Source organism: Diadema setosum, chromosome 8, assembly GCF_964275005.1.
Source record: "Diadema setosum chromosome 8, eeDiaSeto1, whole genome shotgun sequence".
NCBI classification, from domain to species: Eukaryota; Metazoa; Echinodermata; class Echinoidea; order Diadematoida; family Diadematidae; genus Diadema; species Diadema setosum.
The window spans coordinates 35047159-35062900 of record NC_092692.1 but is presented as its reverse complement, the minus strand read 5'-3'; the positions used below and the strand labels follow the sequence as shown (position 1 = coordinate 35062900).

The window sequence follows — 15742 nt, the reverse complement described above, 5'->3', positions numbered from 1 at the left end:
AGACAGACTTCAGGTTCGTTGGTCTAAACTTGTTGCACGTATTATTCAGCTTTGTCCGTCTTATTAAAGTAATACATTCTATTTTCGAGAATCCGTATTACTGAGTATCATGCACGATCTTGCCTGAGAAAAAATATAGGCCTATAATAATAATACCTTGAAAAATGGAAAAAAAATAATTACGGTAAAAGAGAATCTGTATTACTGAGTATTATGCACGATCTGGCCTGATCTGGCCTGAGAAAAAATATAGGCCTATAATAATGATACCTTGAAAAATGGGGGAAAAATATAATTACGGTAAAAGAGACAACACATGCCGAGGAGCTAGACTTTGAAACGAAATTTATCACCCAGCACTTTTGCCAAGAGTTCTTGCCTGTATCAATCATATCAGTTTTAATAAACGCCACTTGAATGGCAATTCTGCTCGTATAGATAAGCAATTATAATCCTAATTCTACACAATGCATGCAACAAATGAAAACTTCTATTGGACTCACCTCTTTTCTCACAATATATTTCTCTGTTGCTCCTTCATCATGTTCGCTTTTGGATTTTGTTTTTGTTCGGTATGATTGAGGTTTGTATGCATGATAATAGACCCCCATATACTCGCATAATGGTAAGATATTATATTGAGTTTAGCATTAATTAACATTTGCATCAGTGTATTTATTTTGTTTTTGTATCGACTCCATGAATATGATTACATACACCGTAATTTACCCTGTCATCACTGGAACGGTGTTGAATGTATGTATGTTTATTGTTTGTTGTTTGTTTTAATATACGACAAGGACCCCTTACGCGATCAAATCAACCCTATGATATGGCTAAAAGGATAATCCTTATCAAAAATAAATTTTATGTACAATCACAAACCTTAAGTGGGGATAAATGAATGTAAAAAACTAAGGCCGATACAGCTTCACATCAGTGTTATTTTGAATTCCATGAATTCTTCCGTCGAGCTGTTTTTATGTCAACTGATATCGACAAACTATGTAGGACAAAATAAATTGTCAATCAGTTCACAATGGTATTGCAAAAGGTTTCTGAGACATTGATTAGGCTTTGAGACCATAGTGACACCATGATAAACTTTAATCGTCATGATCGTTGTTCATTCATCCCTTTCTGCCGTAATAATAATAATAAAAAAAGGTTGCCGGAGCACAAGTGGGTGTGCCTCCCATAATGAACCTCCACCACCACCACCACCACCGGAACTGCCTCAGAACGATACGGACTCCTCTTCCGGGAACAGAAGTTCGTCGCCCGTCACTATCCCCCTGCGCTCTGTGCCGCTGAACTTGATGAACAACCCATGTCAGAAGATCAGAGGGCCGGACGGCACCCTCATCCAACTTGTCCCTATCTCGTCTCCACTCTTATCGGCAGCGATACCGAACATTCCCGGGAGCTTTGAGTGTCGTTTACCAAGTGAGCTTACCCCGTTCCTCCGGCTTAAAAAACAGTATAATTACAGAAGAAGATTCGTAGCATTCTCCATATAATACGTTTGATTTATTGAACACGCATGATTACAACTTTTCATATCGAATGTAAATCGTAATAGCTGGTACAGCATGCATCCTACCATGCCACTAACGAAACGTATTCAAAGAACAAGGTACAGCGGAGGAATTTTCGATAAACTGTTGTAACGTGTTTTAACATTACCAGCTAAATCACTAGCGAGTATTTGAAGAGCTTGTTTCCAAAAGGCGCTAAATCCATCTTATCAATGGATTTAGCGCCTTTTGGTTGAAAGCTCTTCATTTATAGCCTTTGCGTTGTAATGTATTTTATTAATTTAAGACATGAAGTCTCAGAGACCCGCAGTTTTATGTTGTATTTATTCATCGTGATTCTTAATTGCTTACGTGTTTTATAATGCGGAGAAAATTACTTACATTCATTTGATTACTTATTTGTTTATGTACGCGTTGTTTGTTTTGGTGGCGGATTTTTCAAGATTTATAAAATGAATATCTCATTTCAAAATATCTGAAATTGTATTTCTCAAATGAGCATGTTTCTTCCGCATTTTAAAAAAAAAACTTTTTAAAATTAATATTTTTAGCCAGGTATAATGATGTTGATTGCCCAATACAAGATGATTGACAATGACACCACCGAGGTCGTTTATATCAGTAATGAACAGTTGAGTATTAAAATGAGCAACAACAACAAAAAAGCATCGGCAACCCTAATCATAACGACAGAAATCATTTCAGGTAATAAGTCATCAGGCAATGAAAATGGCAGTTCTCATCAAGAAAAGGTTCATCAGTGAATACTTTCACTTCAGTAAGTGTAGACCTTATTTGAGGTGTTTTTTTTTTTTTTTTTTGCGTTCAAGGCAACGGAAATTCGGACACTGAGGACCCAAAGGAAATTGAGAACACATCAACTGCCAATCCGCTAGCAACAACGGCTTCTACCCTGCGAGGTAAGATTACAATATGTGGCATTTATCTGATAATTACAGTTTCAGTCGTTCGGTGTACTACCTAGAAGCAACTTTATCGATTCACTGTGGGGACCTCTGAACTTCTGATTTCATCCACTAATACGTATTTAGTACATTTTAGCGAGGAGTCCAGTTATCGTGCTGGTATGTTGGGAATGCTTTGGTAAACTTGCCGTTTGTGTGGATCGATCTTTCTTTACAAAAATGTTCGCTTCAATGTTAGATGTATTATGCTCGTATATGATAGACCGGGCTATATTCACTCAACTCCATCTCTGTAGCTGTGTACAACATAGATTTGCAGCACTGTGGCTGGATTTACAACTTCACCCTATTTAGCATCCTCTTAATCCCCACTGACGCCCTACACGCACCTTGCTCATGGCTTATTCCAAGGAGAGAAAAATACATTAGTAGACAGCCCGACGCTCCCAACCACCAACCAGACATACATACATACATACATACATACATGTATACATACATACAAACAAGCAGAAAGAAATACAAAAAAGTCATATTCATATTAAATCACTCTCTCTCTTTCTGTAAGCCTTTCTCTCTCTTTCTCTTATTCTTCTCTTTCCCACCCACTCTTCCACAACTATTTCGCTCAACATTTTGATTGTTCTGCACGCACTACTTCTCATGCAGCTGAATCCATTTTGTATAATAAATTAAATGGACTACAGTATATCACCGACGTACGTGAATGATCACGTTATGATCTTAGTGCGTTGTACGCAGAGATATAACATTTTCATGAATCTCCGACCTTGCTTACGCGTTTCCGGAGCAAGTGCTGTAATAGAAATGGCCAATATCGTCATCCCTACAACTGCTTTTGAAGCTGAATCCATTTCATATATCACTGACGTGAATGATCATGCTATTACCTATAGGTGCGTTGTAGGCCTAGGTTTACGTTTCGTGAAAAATTATCCGTTTATTATTTACACACTGGAGCAAGTACAGCAAATAATGTCGCCGACGCCTTCAACCGTAACCTTCACGTGCTTTCTCCTCTCTGAATCTGCACCTCCTTTCTGTCTTTCCAATCATTATTATTACATAATTATTTCGCCCAACGTTAACGTTCTGCAACGCACCACTGGTTATCAAGCTAAACCCATTTCTTATGATAATAATAGCCGAAATAATCATGTTCTAACCTTGGCAAACCCTTCGTGCGTTGTTGAAACACTGTTTCGCCATAAGCTCCGAACTTATCAAATGTGATTCCAGGAGCAAGTGCTGTTATATACGTGGCCGACGCCATCAACCGCCATCTCCACGCGGCTGACATCACCCCTGGCCTGCCGCTTGACTTCCGCTCGTACTTCAAGTTTCCAGACGACTCTGAGCCCGTGGCTGTCGGTCCCGCCCTTTCCGGCTTGGGTAAGATCTTCTGGTCCGACCTCACCACGAACCTCATCTATGGAGCCAATTTGGATGGCTCTCAGACAGAAGTCTTCTCTATCGGAATGCACGAAGGTATCTCGACGACTTGAATAAAGTAATATAATTTCGGGATCCCTTACCCCGATCCTGCTCTACCTAATCTCATTTCCTTTAAACAGCAAAAAATATATTATGTGACCAGTGACGTCCTATTACATCTACCAACTTCCACATGCAGAAAACTATCAGAAAAAAAAAGAAGATATTAAGGAATGAACACAGGTTCCTCCCGACTCACACATTATAAGTTTGTTGACTTAACAAAAAAACAAAAAAAAGAGAGAGAGAGAGAGAGGATGTAAGACTTAAATGGAGATGGTAAGGAAGTACTGTAACAGAGGTTCAACCTTACTTCACATGATAAGTTTATTGACTTGCCAAAAGTAAAGATAATGCAGACTGAATGGAGCTCTAACACATCCGGGTTTAAAATTGTCTCTACTTTATTCAGCAGCGGATGTATTTCGATTGCCGATATCTAATGGCATCCCACACATGCATGATTGTCACCATTTACTTTTTATCGAGAAAAAAAAAGACACAAAAGGAAAGTAATAACGATAATGGAAGTACCCTGAAAGTAATGTAATCCTGATAGGATATTTTATGTATGAGCCATGAGACAACGTACTATGGTATCATTAAATCTAAAATAGTCAATCTTGTCACATGGCACGGCACACTCTGAAAGAGAATCAGCGGATAGTGCATTCACGCCACATTAATTACCTGTCTGTGAAATTTGTGCACATTACTCAACAGCACAGTAAGAGTTAATGAGCTAGTCAACACACATAGTGTTTGCATATTCCCCGTTACATTTTCGACGTGGCATTTCATTCCACTCAGTATCAATTTCGCTTTAAAAAACCGTTTCGTAATTGCTTTTGTTTTTGTTTTTGTTCTTGTTCAGCAGCAGCAACTGTATCCCCTGATGCTTTTTAGCCATGCGGGCTTAAAGTGCAATACACGTTATATATCCTACAGGACATGCCCTAACAAATCAGTTATATTTACCTAAGCCAAAAACAGACAATAATAATAATAATAATAATAATAAAAAAAAAACGTTCCTTCTCATACTCCGCCCGTGAAAATGTTCAATTCATTACCAAATTCCGTTCAATCATCCCCTTCATTACAAATTTTCAAGAAACGCCTCCGGCGTCACCAGTCTATCGTTTGATGTAGTTACCATTTCGTATGACCACCACTTGCATTATGTCGTATTATGTCTCCATATGTTTTCGTTGTATTTTCCATTCGTATATATGTTACTCGATATAATTTGTAATCAGTATTTGATTTTGTAACCTTTGTATTTGACGCAGGGACTCCTTGCAAAGCAGGCCATTCGGGGCTCTGAGCGGGACAACCCTGCTTTTAAAGAAAACATAAATAAGTTGTGTGCCTGCAGGGGTCCTCCTCTCCCCCCTTCTTTTGCTCCACAAAAATAATCATGATAAGGGAAACTAATTCGAGAAAATGGTCCTAAAGAAACAAAAGTTTCCTTCTTGAGAAAACTAGATGGCGGCTTTTCTTATCATCTTTCATCTAGAACACCAACAAATATGGGTTCCTCTCCGCCTTTACATCCGGACCTCTTTGTTCTAGCGTTGCCAACAATAAATAACATAGGACTTTTAATCACTGCGGCCAGATGGGAAGGGGTGTTAAGGGTCGATGGTAACTTCTACTTTTGGTGGAATATTTACATCTTTTTGAAGCCAAAAAAAAAAAAGGGGGGAAAAATGTGAATGGCTAAATCGTGTTAACTCTCACCTCTTAATTCACGTATGCATCTTTGAGGTGGAGCAAAGGGGGGGGGGGGGAGTGTGGGAGCTTTTGTATTTCCAGCATTGGTGCATCCTTTGGGAGAATATTTGCAAAGTTTTCAATCCAAAAGTAAGAAAAACAAATAATCCAGGACAATTTCAATGGCTCTGTCACCCCTTGATCCGCTGTAAGCGTCTGTTCACATTAATTCTGAGTTTACGGAGGTGGACCAAAGGGAGAGGGGACATAACATGCCAACCACAATGGGGAGCGATCTGGTGATACTTTGGTGGGGTTTTTGATTTTTTTCTTAACGCTAAGAAAAAAGGAAAATCAATATTCAGATGCAAAGTGAACATCATGGTACCTGCCACCCCTTAATCCGCATGTGCATGAGGTAGAAAGAAAGGGAAGGTCGTATCCCTCCTCCCACATGAGGGAGCTTTTGCTTTTTTAAAATCAAAAGACAGTGATAACACTTTTTGTGAAATAATATCTGGAAAAATGTCAAAGACTTTTTTCTCTTGTTTTGGTTTTGCGCTTATACAAAATCTGTCAAAGTGCTTTTAAAAGGGGCTAAAGAAAATAAGAATATTTAGCCTAAAAAATCAAGGGTAGGGGGAGCGGTCCTCCCCCCCCCCATTGCCGTCTATGTATTACTATAATGCAGGGTTAATGAATTTGCGCGAGAAACAACATACATGTACTGTATCTAGACGTGTGTGCAGGCGGGGTGGGTGAGTGTGCAATTGCAGTTGGTGGGTCGCGACTACTGATGCGTGCATAAGCATCAACTGGATCACAGGTGTTTCATTTATTATTCAAACAATTTCTACGTTACACATTGGTATAGCTAAGAGTGCGTATGTGATAAGGCTTTACTATCAAAATACATTACCTATTATTATATTTTTTTTAAAGGGAGGGGGTACGTATACACCTCCGACACATTCCCCTTGGCTTCAATAGGGCCTGCATTTCACACAATCCATTGTGCCAGTTGAAGGGGCTCAGAAAAATAAAACACTTCGTTTTATGCAAAAGCGAAGAATTTTATAAGGCTCCTCTCCCTTTTCCTCCCGCTACCTTCTCCTGCCGAAATTTTGCTGAACAAAATAATAATGGCACACAATAGCAATAATTATAATACAGATTTCCTGTAAATCCCATGATAAATCGAGTTCTTTTACTATACAATCTTTAAAAAGCATTTATATGTATGATACTTCAATGACCTCAAAAGTGGCACTTACAGACTAACTTATATATCAGTGTGAATTATACTTACTTTGATTTCAGTTGATTTATCTTCTTCTGATCTCAATGGTGAAATATTACGATCAGCTCGAACATCTTCCTACACGAGTTGCAGGAACACCCAAAGTATCTGCCTCTTCTCCCGTATATCCATTTAGAACCGGTCAGCATCCATGTCGTGGAGTCGACGGAAATGTTGTATTGCGCCTACTTCGACTCCAATCGGATAACCTCGATTCAGCTCGGCTACCCGCAGTGTGAGACGGATCTTGTCAGGGACACCCCTCACCCTCGTGCTATCGCAGTCGACGAAAATGGAGGGTGAGTATTCGTACGATCATTTGTTCGTCTGTTGGTTCGTTTGCTTTTTTTTTTTTGTCTGTATGCTCATTCATGTTTCTATCGACAGGTATGATCATGTTTTATAAAGGCGATACAAAAGAAAGAGTGAAAGATATATCGACAATTCAAAATGGTGATAAAATACTTGGAATGAGGAATGGGTGGATAGCCGCATCACGAAGAATCAGCAAATTCATCCAAAGTCATCAAATTTCCAGAACACTTAATGCCATTGCAATGGCCATGGAGAAAAGGGGATAAAGGATAAATTCATAACAGTTATTCCAACTCTGAGAGACACTGATTATGTAAGAAAATCCCAAAATAAATACACAAACAAACAAGCTGCACTGCACTTAAGCAAAATGTAAAAATATTTATGTCAAAATATAGTATAGTTACATATTTTGATGTACTCTTTAGCTTACTTAGAGCAGAGCTCCTGCAACTACTAGTAATTTCACCTTTTATTGTATCTACTGATCCCAAATCATCGCAGTATTTGTATAATGATTTTCATATTAGATATAAAAAGTTGCATGTTTTTGAAACACTTCTTACTAGTTTCACATCTGTAGATGATTTCAAACACACACAAACACACACAAACACACACAAACGCACGCACAAACACAAACACACACAAACAGACACACACACGCACACACACACACATGGCGTAATATCTTGCTTTTTAGTGAAAGGAGGTTGGAGGAATATACTACTAGTAATCGTATACTGCACTCAGCGATTTCCACAGACAAACTTTATGTTTGTTTATTTAATGGTGGGTATGCCTGCGAAATTTCGTCTCTTTTAATTGGGAAGGGATTTCAATTTAGCACATGGGTTTCGGCTGGTAAATGTAAAATCCCTTCCATCATCAACCTCGTGTTATCATTCTTGTTGTATCCAAGAACGATCCTCCAAATTCATAATCAGTGTCTGCAGTTAAGTCCAGAAAGATCCATTGCGTTTATGGGTTTGTATTACATGTTGATTTTCTAATCAGCTTCCTTTACTGGACACGTGACCAAGGTATTGAGAGGATCACACTCAGAGGCTCGGGAAGGCAGACAATCTACAGCAACGAGTCCCTGACTGCCCTATCTGGTCTCGCAATTGACACGGCAGGTAAAGGAAGACACTCAGGCAAGCAGAAGTTACACTTTAAAGGGATCGCATAGTTTTGGTTGAGACCTAATTTCAGGTTTCTAACATTTTTTGGTGAGATAATGAGAAACATCTTATGAAATAGTAAAGAGCATGGACTGATGTAAATTCTTCTCATTCATCCAGTCGAAGTACAAGATCAAAGATTAGTTGAATCAAGAAACTGGAAATAAACTCACTGTTGCGACGTTTCGCCAATTATCAATTGGCTTCTTCGGGCGAATGAAGCTCCCGATGATGGAATGGCCCTTAAATAGTGCGAGATTGTGCAGAGCGCACTGGACCTTGTCCAGCGCGCGAAAGACGGCTTGGGATTTTGCGAACGGCCCGGTCCCACGCGTGTGATAAATTGAAGCGGAGACCTCCTCTCTTGTTAAGTGTAGGTCTCTCCACACGTTCCCAGATGGCTTCCTTGACGCCCCTCTCGAACCACTTGGATTCTCTATCCAGAATAATCACTTGATTGGTGTTAAACGAATGTTTGCTGGCATTGATGTGTGTGTATACTGCTGAATCCGGGATGCTTTCTGAGTTGCTGGGTCTTCTGTGTTGGTTCATGCGAGCTTTTAGTGATTGTTGTGTTTCCCCTATGTAGAAATCATGGCAATCCTCCTGGGAACATCGGATGCCATAGACTACGTTTCTCTGTTTTTCTTTGGCGGTTCGGTCCTTGACGTGAACTAATCTCTGCCTTAATGTGTTGTGGGGCTTGAAGGCAGTAGTGATGCCCTGTTTCTGAAACAGCCTTTTGATCTTGTCCGACAAATCATGCACGTACGGGATAGTGATGGTGACTTTCCGTCCCTGTGTACCGTGGGTTCTCTGTGTGTTCTTGCTTTGTCGTTTCGGGGTGTCTGCTTTAGAGAATGCAAGAACACACAGAGAACCCACGGTACACAGGGACGGAAAGTCACCATCACTATCCCGTACGTGCATGATTTGTCGGACAAGATCAAAAGGCTGTTTCAGAAACAGGGCATCACTACTGCCTTCAAGCCCCACAACACATTAAGGCAGAGATTAGTTCACGTCAAGGACCGAACCGCCAAAGAAAAACAGAGAAACGTAGTCTATGGCATCCGATGTTCCCAGGAGGATTGCCATGATTTCTACATAGGGGAAACACAACAATCACTAAAAGCTCGCATGAACCAACACAGAAGACCCAGCAACTCAGAAAGCATCCCGGATTCAGCAGTATACACACACATCAATGCCAGCAAACATTCGTTTAACACCAATCAAGTGATTATTCTGGATAGAGAATCCAAGTGGTTCGAGAGGGGCGTCAAGGAAGCCATCTGGGAACGTGTGGAGAGACCTACACTTAACAAGAGAGGAGGTCTCCGCTTCAATTTATCACACGCGTGGGACCGGGCCGTTCGCAAAATCCCAAGCCGTCTTTCGCGCGCTGGACAAGGTCCAGTGCGCTCTGCACAATCTCGCACTATTTAAGGGCCATTCCATCATCGGGAGCTTCATTCGCCCGAAGAAGCCAATTGATAATTGATAAATAAGTGAGTTTATTTCCAGTTTCTTGATTCAACTAATCTTTGATCTAGTAAAGAGCATGGAATTCCATGAGGAATCCAACGTTTCTTTGATGAAAATTGGTTTGAAATGGCTGAGATATTCAAAACAGAGTGATTGTAATAACGTGTGGGAACCACATTTTATTACGATCGCTTTGTTTTACGGTTTTTTTTTTGGATGTTTCAGTCATTTCAAACCCGATTTTCATCAAATAAACTTTGAATTCCTCTTAGAATGGTATGCTCTGTACTATTTCATAAGTGTTTTCTTTGTATCTCGCAAAAATAAAAGTCCAATTCTCATCTCCACCAGTACTGTACCATCCCTTTAACACTAGAAGAAGATGATGTGAGGTGTAATGATATGGGGTTCTTCGTTCAGAGTCACATCATTTCAACTGAACCTATATGTGTAGATCTTATGTGGTGGTCTTATTAAGTATCTATAGTGGATACAGCTCTTGACTTCGGAACGAAAGTCTTGAGTTCAAATCCTGGAAAGTGGTTACGTCCTTGGGCAATTTTGATTTTAAACAGGTATAGGTAGATGGCAATGCTGGGGTACTAACAATTGCAGGAACCCTGGGAGAGTAGTGTTAATCCTGAGTAAATAAGAAGTTATTATCGTCATCATCATCATCATCATCATTGTTATTATTTCATTTTCTATTATTAGCATCATTGCAATGAATACTAGTCATGCTAGTAGTATACTAGTACTAGTACTATAGTAGCATCGTCATCATCATTGAAATTGAATGTATCACATCTAAGTAATCAACGGGCCTACATTACGTGTTAACATGGAAAATGACAATTATATAAATGAAATAACCATGATACAGTTAGTAACTTTTGTCACCATGCCGATAACTGAAACAGCAGATACTCCAAGGTGGGCATATCTCTATCATACGATGAAATTGTTTGTCAGGAGATGCTCTATGTGAGATAAGTTGAGCATTTTTTTTTTTTCAATAACTCAAACTTGCTTCGCCAGGTTCAAACATCGTTTTGGTCTTTTGCGACCTCGATGAGAAAGTTTCCTTCTACCTCGATATGGACAATGACACCCTGGTCGATCTCACGCCAGCCTTCAAATCCGACGACATGGGAGAAAGCGGAACCCTCACCCAAATGGCCTTCCATCGCGGAATCATCTACTGGACCAAGGCCGGCTACCAACCGGGAATATTCCGCATGGAAAACTTCACTTCTCCCTCTCGCCAGCTGACTTTCACCAGGGTTCCAAGCTTTGGGTATCCAAGTGGAATGCACATCGCCGGCGACTAACTAAAAGGGATCGTATAGTTTTGGTTGAAACTTAACGTCAGGTTTCTAGAACTTTTTTGGGTAAAATAATGAATCACGAAAGAGCATGTAATTCCAAGAGGAATTCAACGTTAATATGATGAAAACTGGTTTTGAAATGACTAAAATACCCCAAAAAGGACAATCGTAATAAACGGTACGACCCATGCATCTATTCTTTTATTACGCTTGCTTTGTTTTAATGGTTTTTGGATGTCTCGGCCATTCGAAAACCGATTTTCATCAAATACACTTTGAATTTCTGTAAGAATGGAATATTATGCTCTATACTATTTCATGCGTAGTGTCTTAGTATCTCGCAAAAAGTTAAAAGCCCAATCCTCATCTCCACCAATACTATACCATCCCCTTCATACTTTTCTTTTAATCTTTAAATTTTGAAATTAAAATGATTTTGTTGGGTGTATTTCATCATGGCAATAGTAACATATTTTAGTCGCAATGTGTATCACAGTAGGTAATGTGTACAGTATTACGTTTGTTAGGTTGTATAATGTCATTGCTCGATAATTTTGAATAGGAATAGAAATTATAGGTAGATACCGTGCAGCAGAAGAAATAGTCGCAAATCATAGTTGCTGCATTATTATGTACTTTCAGCCATTTTTATGTTTTCTGATGAAGCAATGACGAAAATTGGATTAAGCAGTAAACTGATGTACATAGAATAGATAATGAAGTGACTGTCTTTTCTCAAGTCTGTTACTAGTATTTTATTCTTTGTCTTGAGCATCTTGAGGGCAAGTGTGTATTCTGTTAGTGTACAGTGTACACAGGTATCGCTGTGTGTATGATTCTGTGTATAGGTAAGGTATGTTATTCATCAGAGCGTCTGTGGGCGTGTGCGTTTGTCTGATGGTTGGAATGAATGTATTGAATGTGTCATATTTTTCAGAGTAGGAATGGTTGTCCTTCCTGTGGAATTGTGAAAGATCTCAAGATCTTGTCTTATGATCCCTAATATCAGTAATCGCGAGATCTCTATGAACAGATTCTAATGGCGTAAAGTCGGATTTATAAAGAAGCTGTGAAATTATTATTAAAGTTTTGATAGAAGGGAGGTGAATTGGCTCAATCGGTAGCGGGTGTGCTTCTAGAGCAAAGGAACCCGGGTTCGAATCCTGATTCTTACCTGCTTACTGAGCAATGTTGTGTGTTCTCATCCCGTCCCCTCTAGTAAGAGACAGAACACTCTGTCCCTTGTGTGAGAGAGTCACAACTTAGACACGTAAGAGATCCCCTTTCAGTCATTCATTGTAAAGAGCAGGGTATATAACCCGGACGGGTGAAGTAACCCCGGTCACCTCACATCCAACTGGAGCCCATGGAAGACCAGCTGCTGCACCTGAATATGGGCTATCCAGCCATCTTGTCAGACATGTCAGATGGAAAATCCAACAAACAACAAACAACAAACCTCCAGTTCCCTTTGATCTATGTAATGAACAGCTCTATATTCGGTCTGTACGCACATTTTCACAAATCTTAATTTTCTCTGGGAAAAAAAAAAGACAAAATCTTCATACCTGTTCTTGGCACTGTACATCTATGATAGTCATGAAAATTTGACTCGAACTCGACTTGAACCAATGATCCTAAGATTGATGGATAGGTGTCATAGCTATATCCACTAGACTACCGAACTTCCGCCCGACAGGCAGTGATGGTTCTTATCCCTTATTGCCATACTTGCAGCAGGTAGACCTACTACGCAGTTCTTCAAATTGATTCTTGCGTCGAGTTGTCCTTTTTCGACGTGAATAGTATAATGATTATGACGCCTGTCTAGCAGTCAGAAGGTCATAGGTTCGAGTCCAACTTGACTATCTCTATGCAAATGATTTTTATTAAAGCTACTACGAAATAAACCCTTATTTAATCGATGGTTATTAACATCGAAGAAGGGCAATTTGTTAGTTAATAGTTTGCATGGTTTGCATTACCCTTCAAAGGGAGAAATTTCGGGTTCAAGCTATTGAGTCCCTTGGTTATTGTGGAATAAAAGTTAACATCCTGTCCTAACTAGCTTGACAAATATGAATCTTAACGCTTATTCCGTATTGAACAAAGTTTAGATTGAACTGAATAAATTCAGCAAATCTGTACAAAATCAAGGAATTTTGTATTCGAATTTAAGGGAGACAGACCTAGTGGAATTCTGATATTCCTAATGTTGGTTGCCACTTTTTAAGGAATCAGTTTTAACAAGCAAAAAATCAAGAGGATTTGGAAATCATGTAGCCGGAACAATATCATTCGCAGGAAACCACTTAAACAAAGATTTTTTTTTTTTTAAATTCCTAGGATAACAATGATCACATATCATAATGATGCAACCCCAAAAAAATTGATATTTGGCTTCAAAGCACGGATTTGTCGCAGGTCTTATCACAGGAGGGCTTCTATCTAAAGCGCTTGATTATCTTGTCGTGGTAACACACCACCGCATAAATTAATTCTCATGAGCTCTCAAAGATGTCGAGATTGGAACTTTTGCGTCATGAAGTAAAACGAAAATATGATAGAAAGAGATGAAATAATGATAAATAACAAAATAAGTCTGATGCATGGTATCCTCCTGTCATTACGTGCCATATTTTTCATGCTCATAGATGTGTGCTGCCTTGTGTACGTGATTCCTTACAGATGATTTTATCTTGCCATGCTGGTAAATTGAAAATGCGTTAAGAGTACTGAGTACAGTACATTAAATTTTACGCTTTGTCGATGCTTTCGTGACTTTTCGCTGGTCGGGAAGGTAATTCCAGATCCTCGAATATTGGCGTATTTCTTTTGGGTTTGTTTCTGAAAAAGTCCTTAACAGCTTCACGGAACTGCGGGTGTCGGAGGGTGTACACTATCGGATTCACGCAAGAGTTACAAATGGCGAGTGCGGTGGTTATGCGTGAGAAGGGACTGCGCACATACGACGGCGTGATGAGTCCTAGGTTAAAAGAGAAATACGCTATCTGGTCTGGGGCCCAGCAGATGACATAGATAAGGATAACCGTCAATGTTAGCGTGAGGGCACGAGATCGGGCGATGTTATGGAACGATGCCGTAGACTCGTTCGACGCGAAGCGGGCGGCCTCGCGCCGGAGTGAACGCACAATGGCTGCTTGGGTCACCAGCATGAGGAACGTTGGGAGAGCGAACTGGACAACGAAGTAATAAATCCCGTAGACGACTTCCAGGTTTCGCGGCAGTGGCTGATACAAGCACTTTCCCACTATCACATCCGTAGCGTTGCTCAACAGGATTCGAACCATTGAAACACACGATCCCACCCAAATAAAACAAATGATGAAATTCACAAGTCTGCGATTGGCGAAGTGCCTAAAATGGATTGGATAAACGACAGCGAAGAAGCGATCGAAGGACACTGCCACCAGGATGTAAATCGACACCGTTACCGTGGTCCACATCAAATAATTGCCTTCCAAGACTTTACAAAACAATGCCCCCGTCCATGAATTTGGAATAGATTTGACAGTTGGATAGGGAACGAGAAGAACCGAAGTGACAAAATCAGCTATCGCCAGATTTCCCACAAGGATATCCGTTGAGCGACTCTTCGAGCGACGGCCGAACACGACAGCGATAACGAGAACGTTGCCAATGATCCCAAGAATTGCGATGACAAGCTCACAGATCACATACCAGGACAACGTCATGACTTCCCAAGACCATGTGTTCTGGTTTTCCCCGGTCACAGACGAAAAATTGGTATATTCCTCATCGCCAGCTGATTCCGAGGAGACAGTTATCATTTCGGTCATTATCACATCCGAGTGTAGTCTAGCCGACATTTTAGTAGTCGCCGTTGCCATACTGTTGAAAATCGATGCTTTGTACTCTGTTACAAGAAAAAAAATACAAGCAACAGTTTCTTATCTTGTTATCTAATTATTTCTTATCATGTATTATGCTTATCATCAACCCAACCAAGTCATCATTATCATGATTATCAAGATGACGGAGAATTATTAAATCTAATGAATATGATTCCTTATTCTTACAGTCAGCTACTTCACTATTTTGTGACCGTGCATCCCAAAACCAACAAAAAGTCGCAAGCCCTGATTTTACTTGAGGACTCAAAATAGGTGAAACGGGTCAGCCGAGTCAATCTTGATTTTTTTTTTTCATATTTTCAGGAGGAGGTGTTCTTCTTCTACATCATTCTAAAGTTTGGGATCATTTAACGAATGAGAAATTGTGTTGTTATTTTTTTCAGAACACTTGTTTTTGTAGAATGTATGTGATTAGGTTTTTCTTCGTTTTTTTTACTTTCAACTTTCGGATGATGTAACTGCTTTGAAAGTTGGTACTAGTCGTGAACAAAACATGTTAATTGAGCACGCTCAATTTCTGCTTAATTTAATAATCC

The 15742-nt window shown here is 39.8% G+C and overlaps 1 protein-coding gene across 1 annotated transcript; it reads right to left on the bottom strand.

Moving 5' to 3' along the window:
* Window positions 1-14066: 14066 nt before the first annotated feature.
* On the bottom strand, window positions 14067-15122 carry LOC140232222 (allatostatin-A receptor-like). Its single transcript, XM_072312356.1, has one exon. It carries the CDS (start codon window positions 15120-15122, stop codon window positions 14067-14069), a length of 1056 nt encoding a protein of 351 aa, XP_072168457.1.
* Window positions 15123-15742: the final 620 nt, after the last annotated feature.

Excerpts from the sequence above, each read along its gene's own strand:
- LOC140232222 (XM_072312356.1), bottom strand. The coding sequence starts at position 15,122 with ATGATAACTGTCTCCTCGGAATCAGCTGGCGATGAGGAATATACCAAT.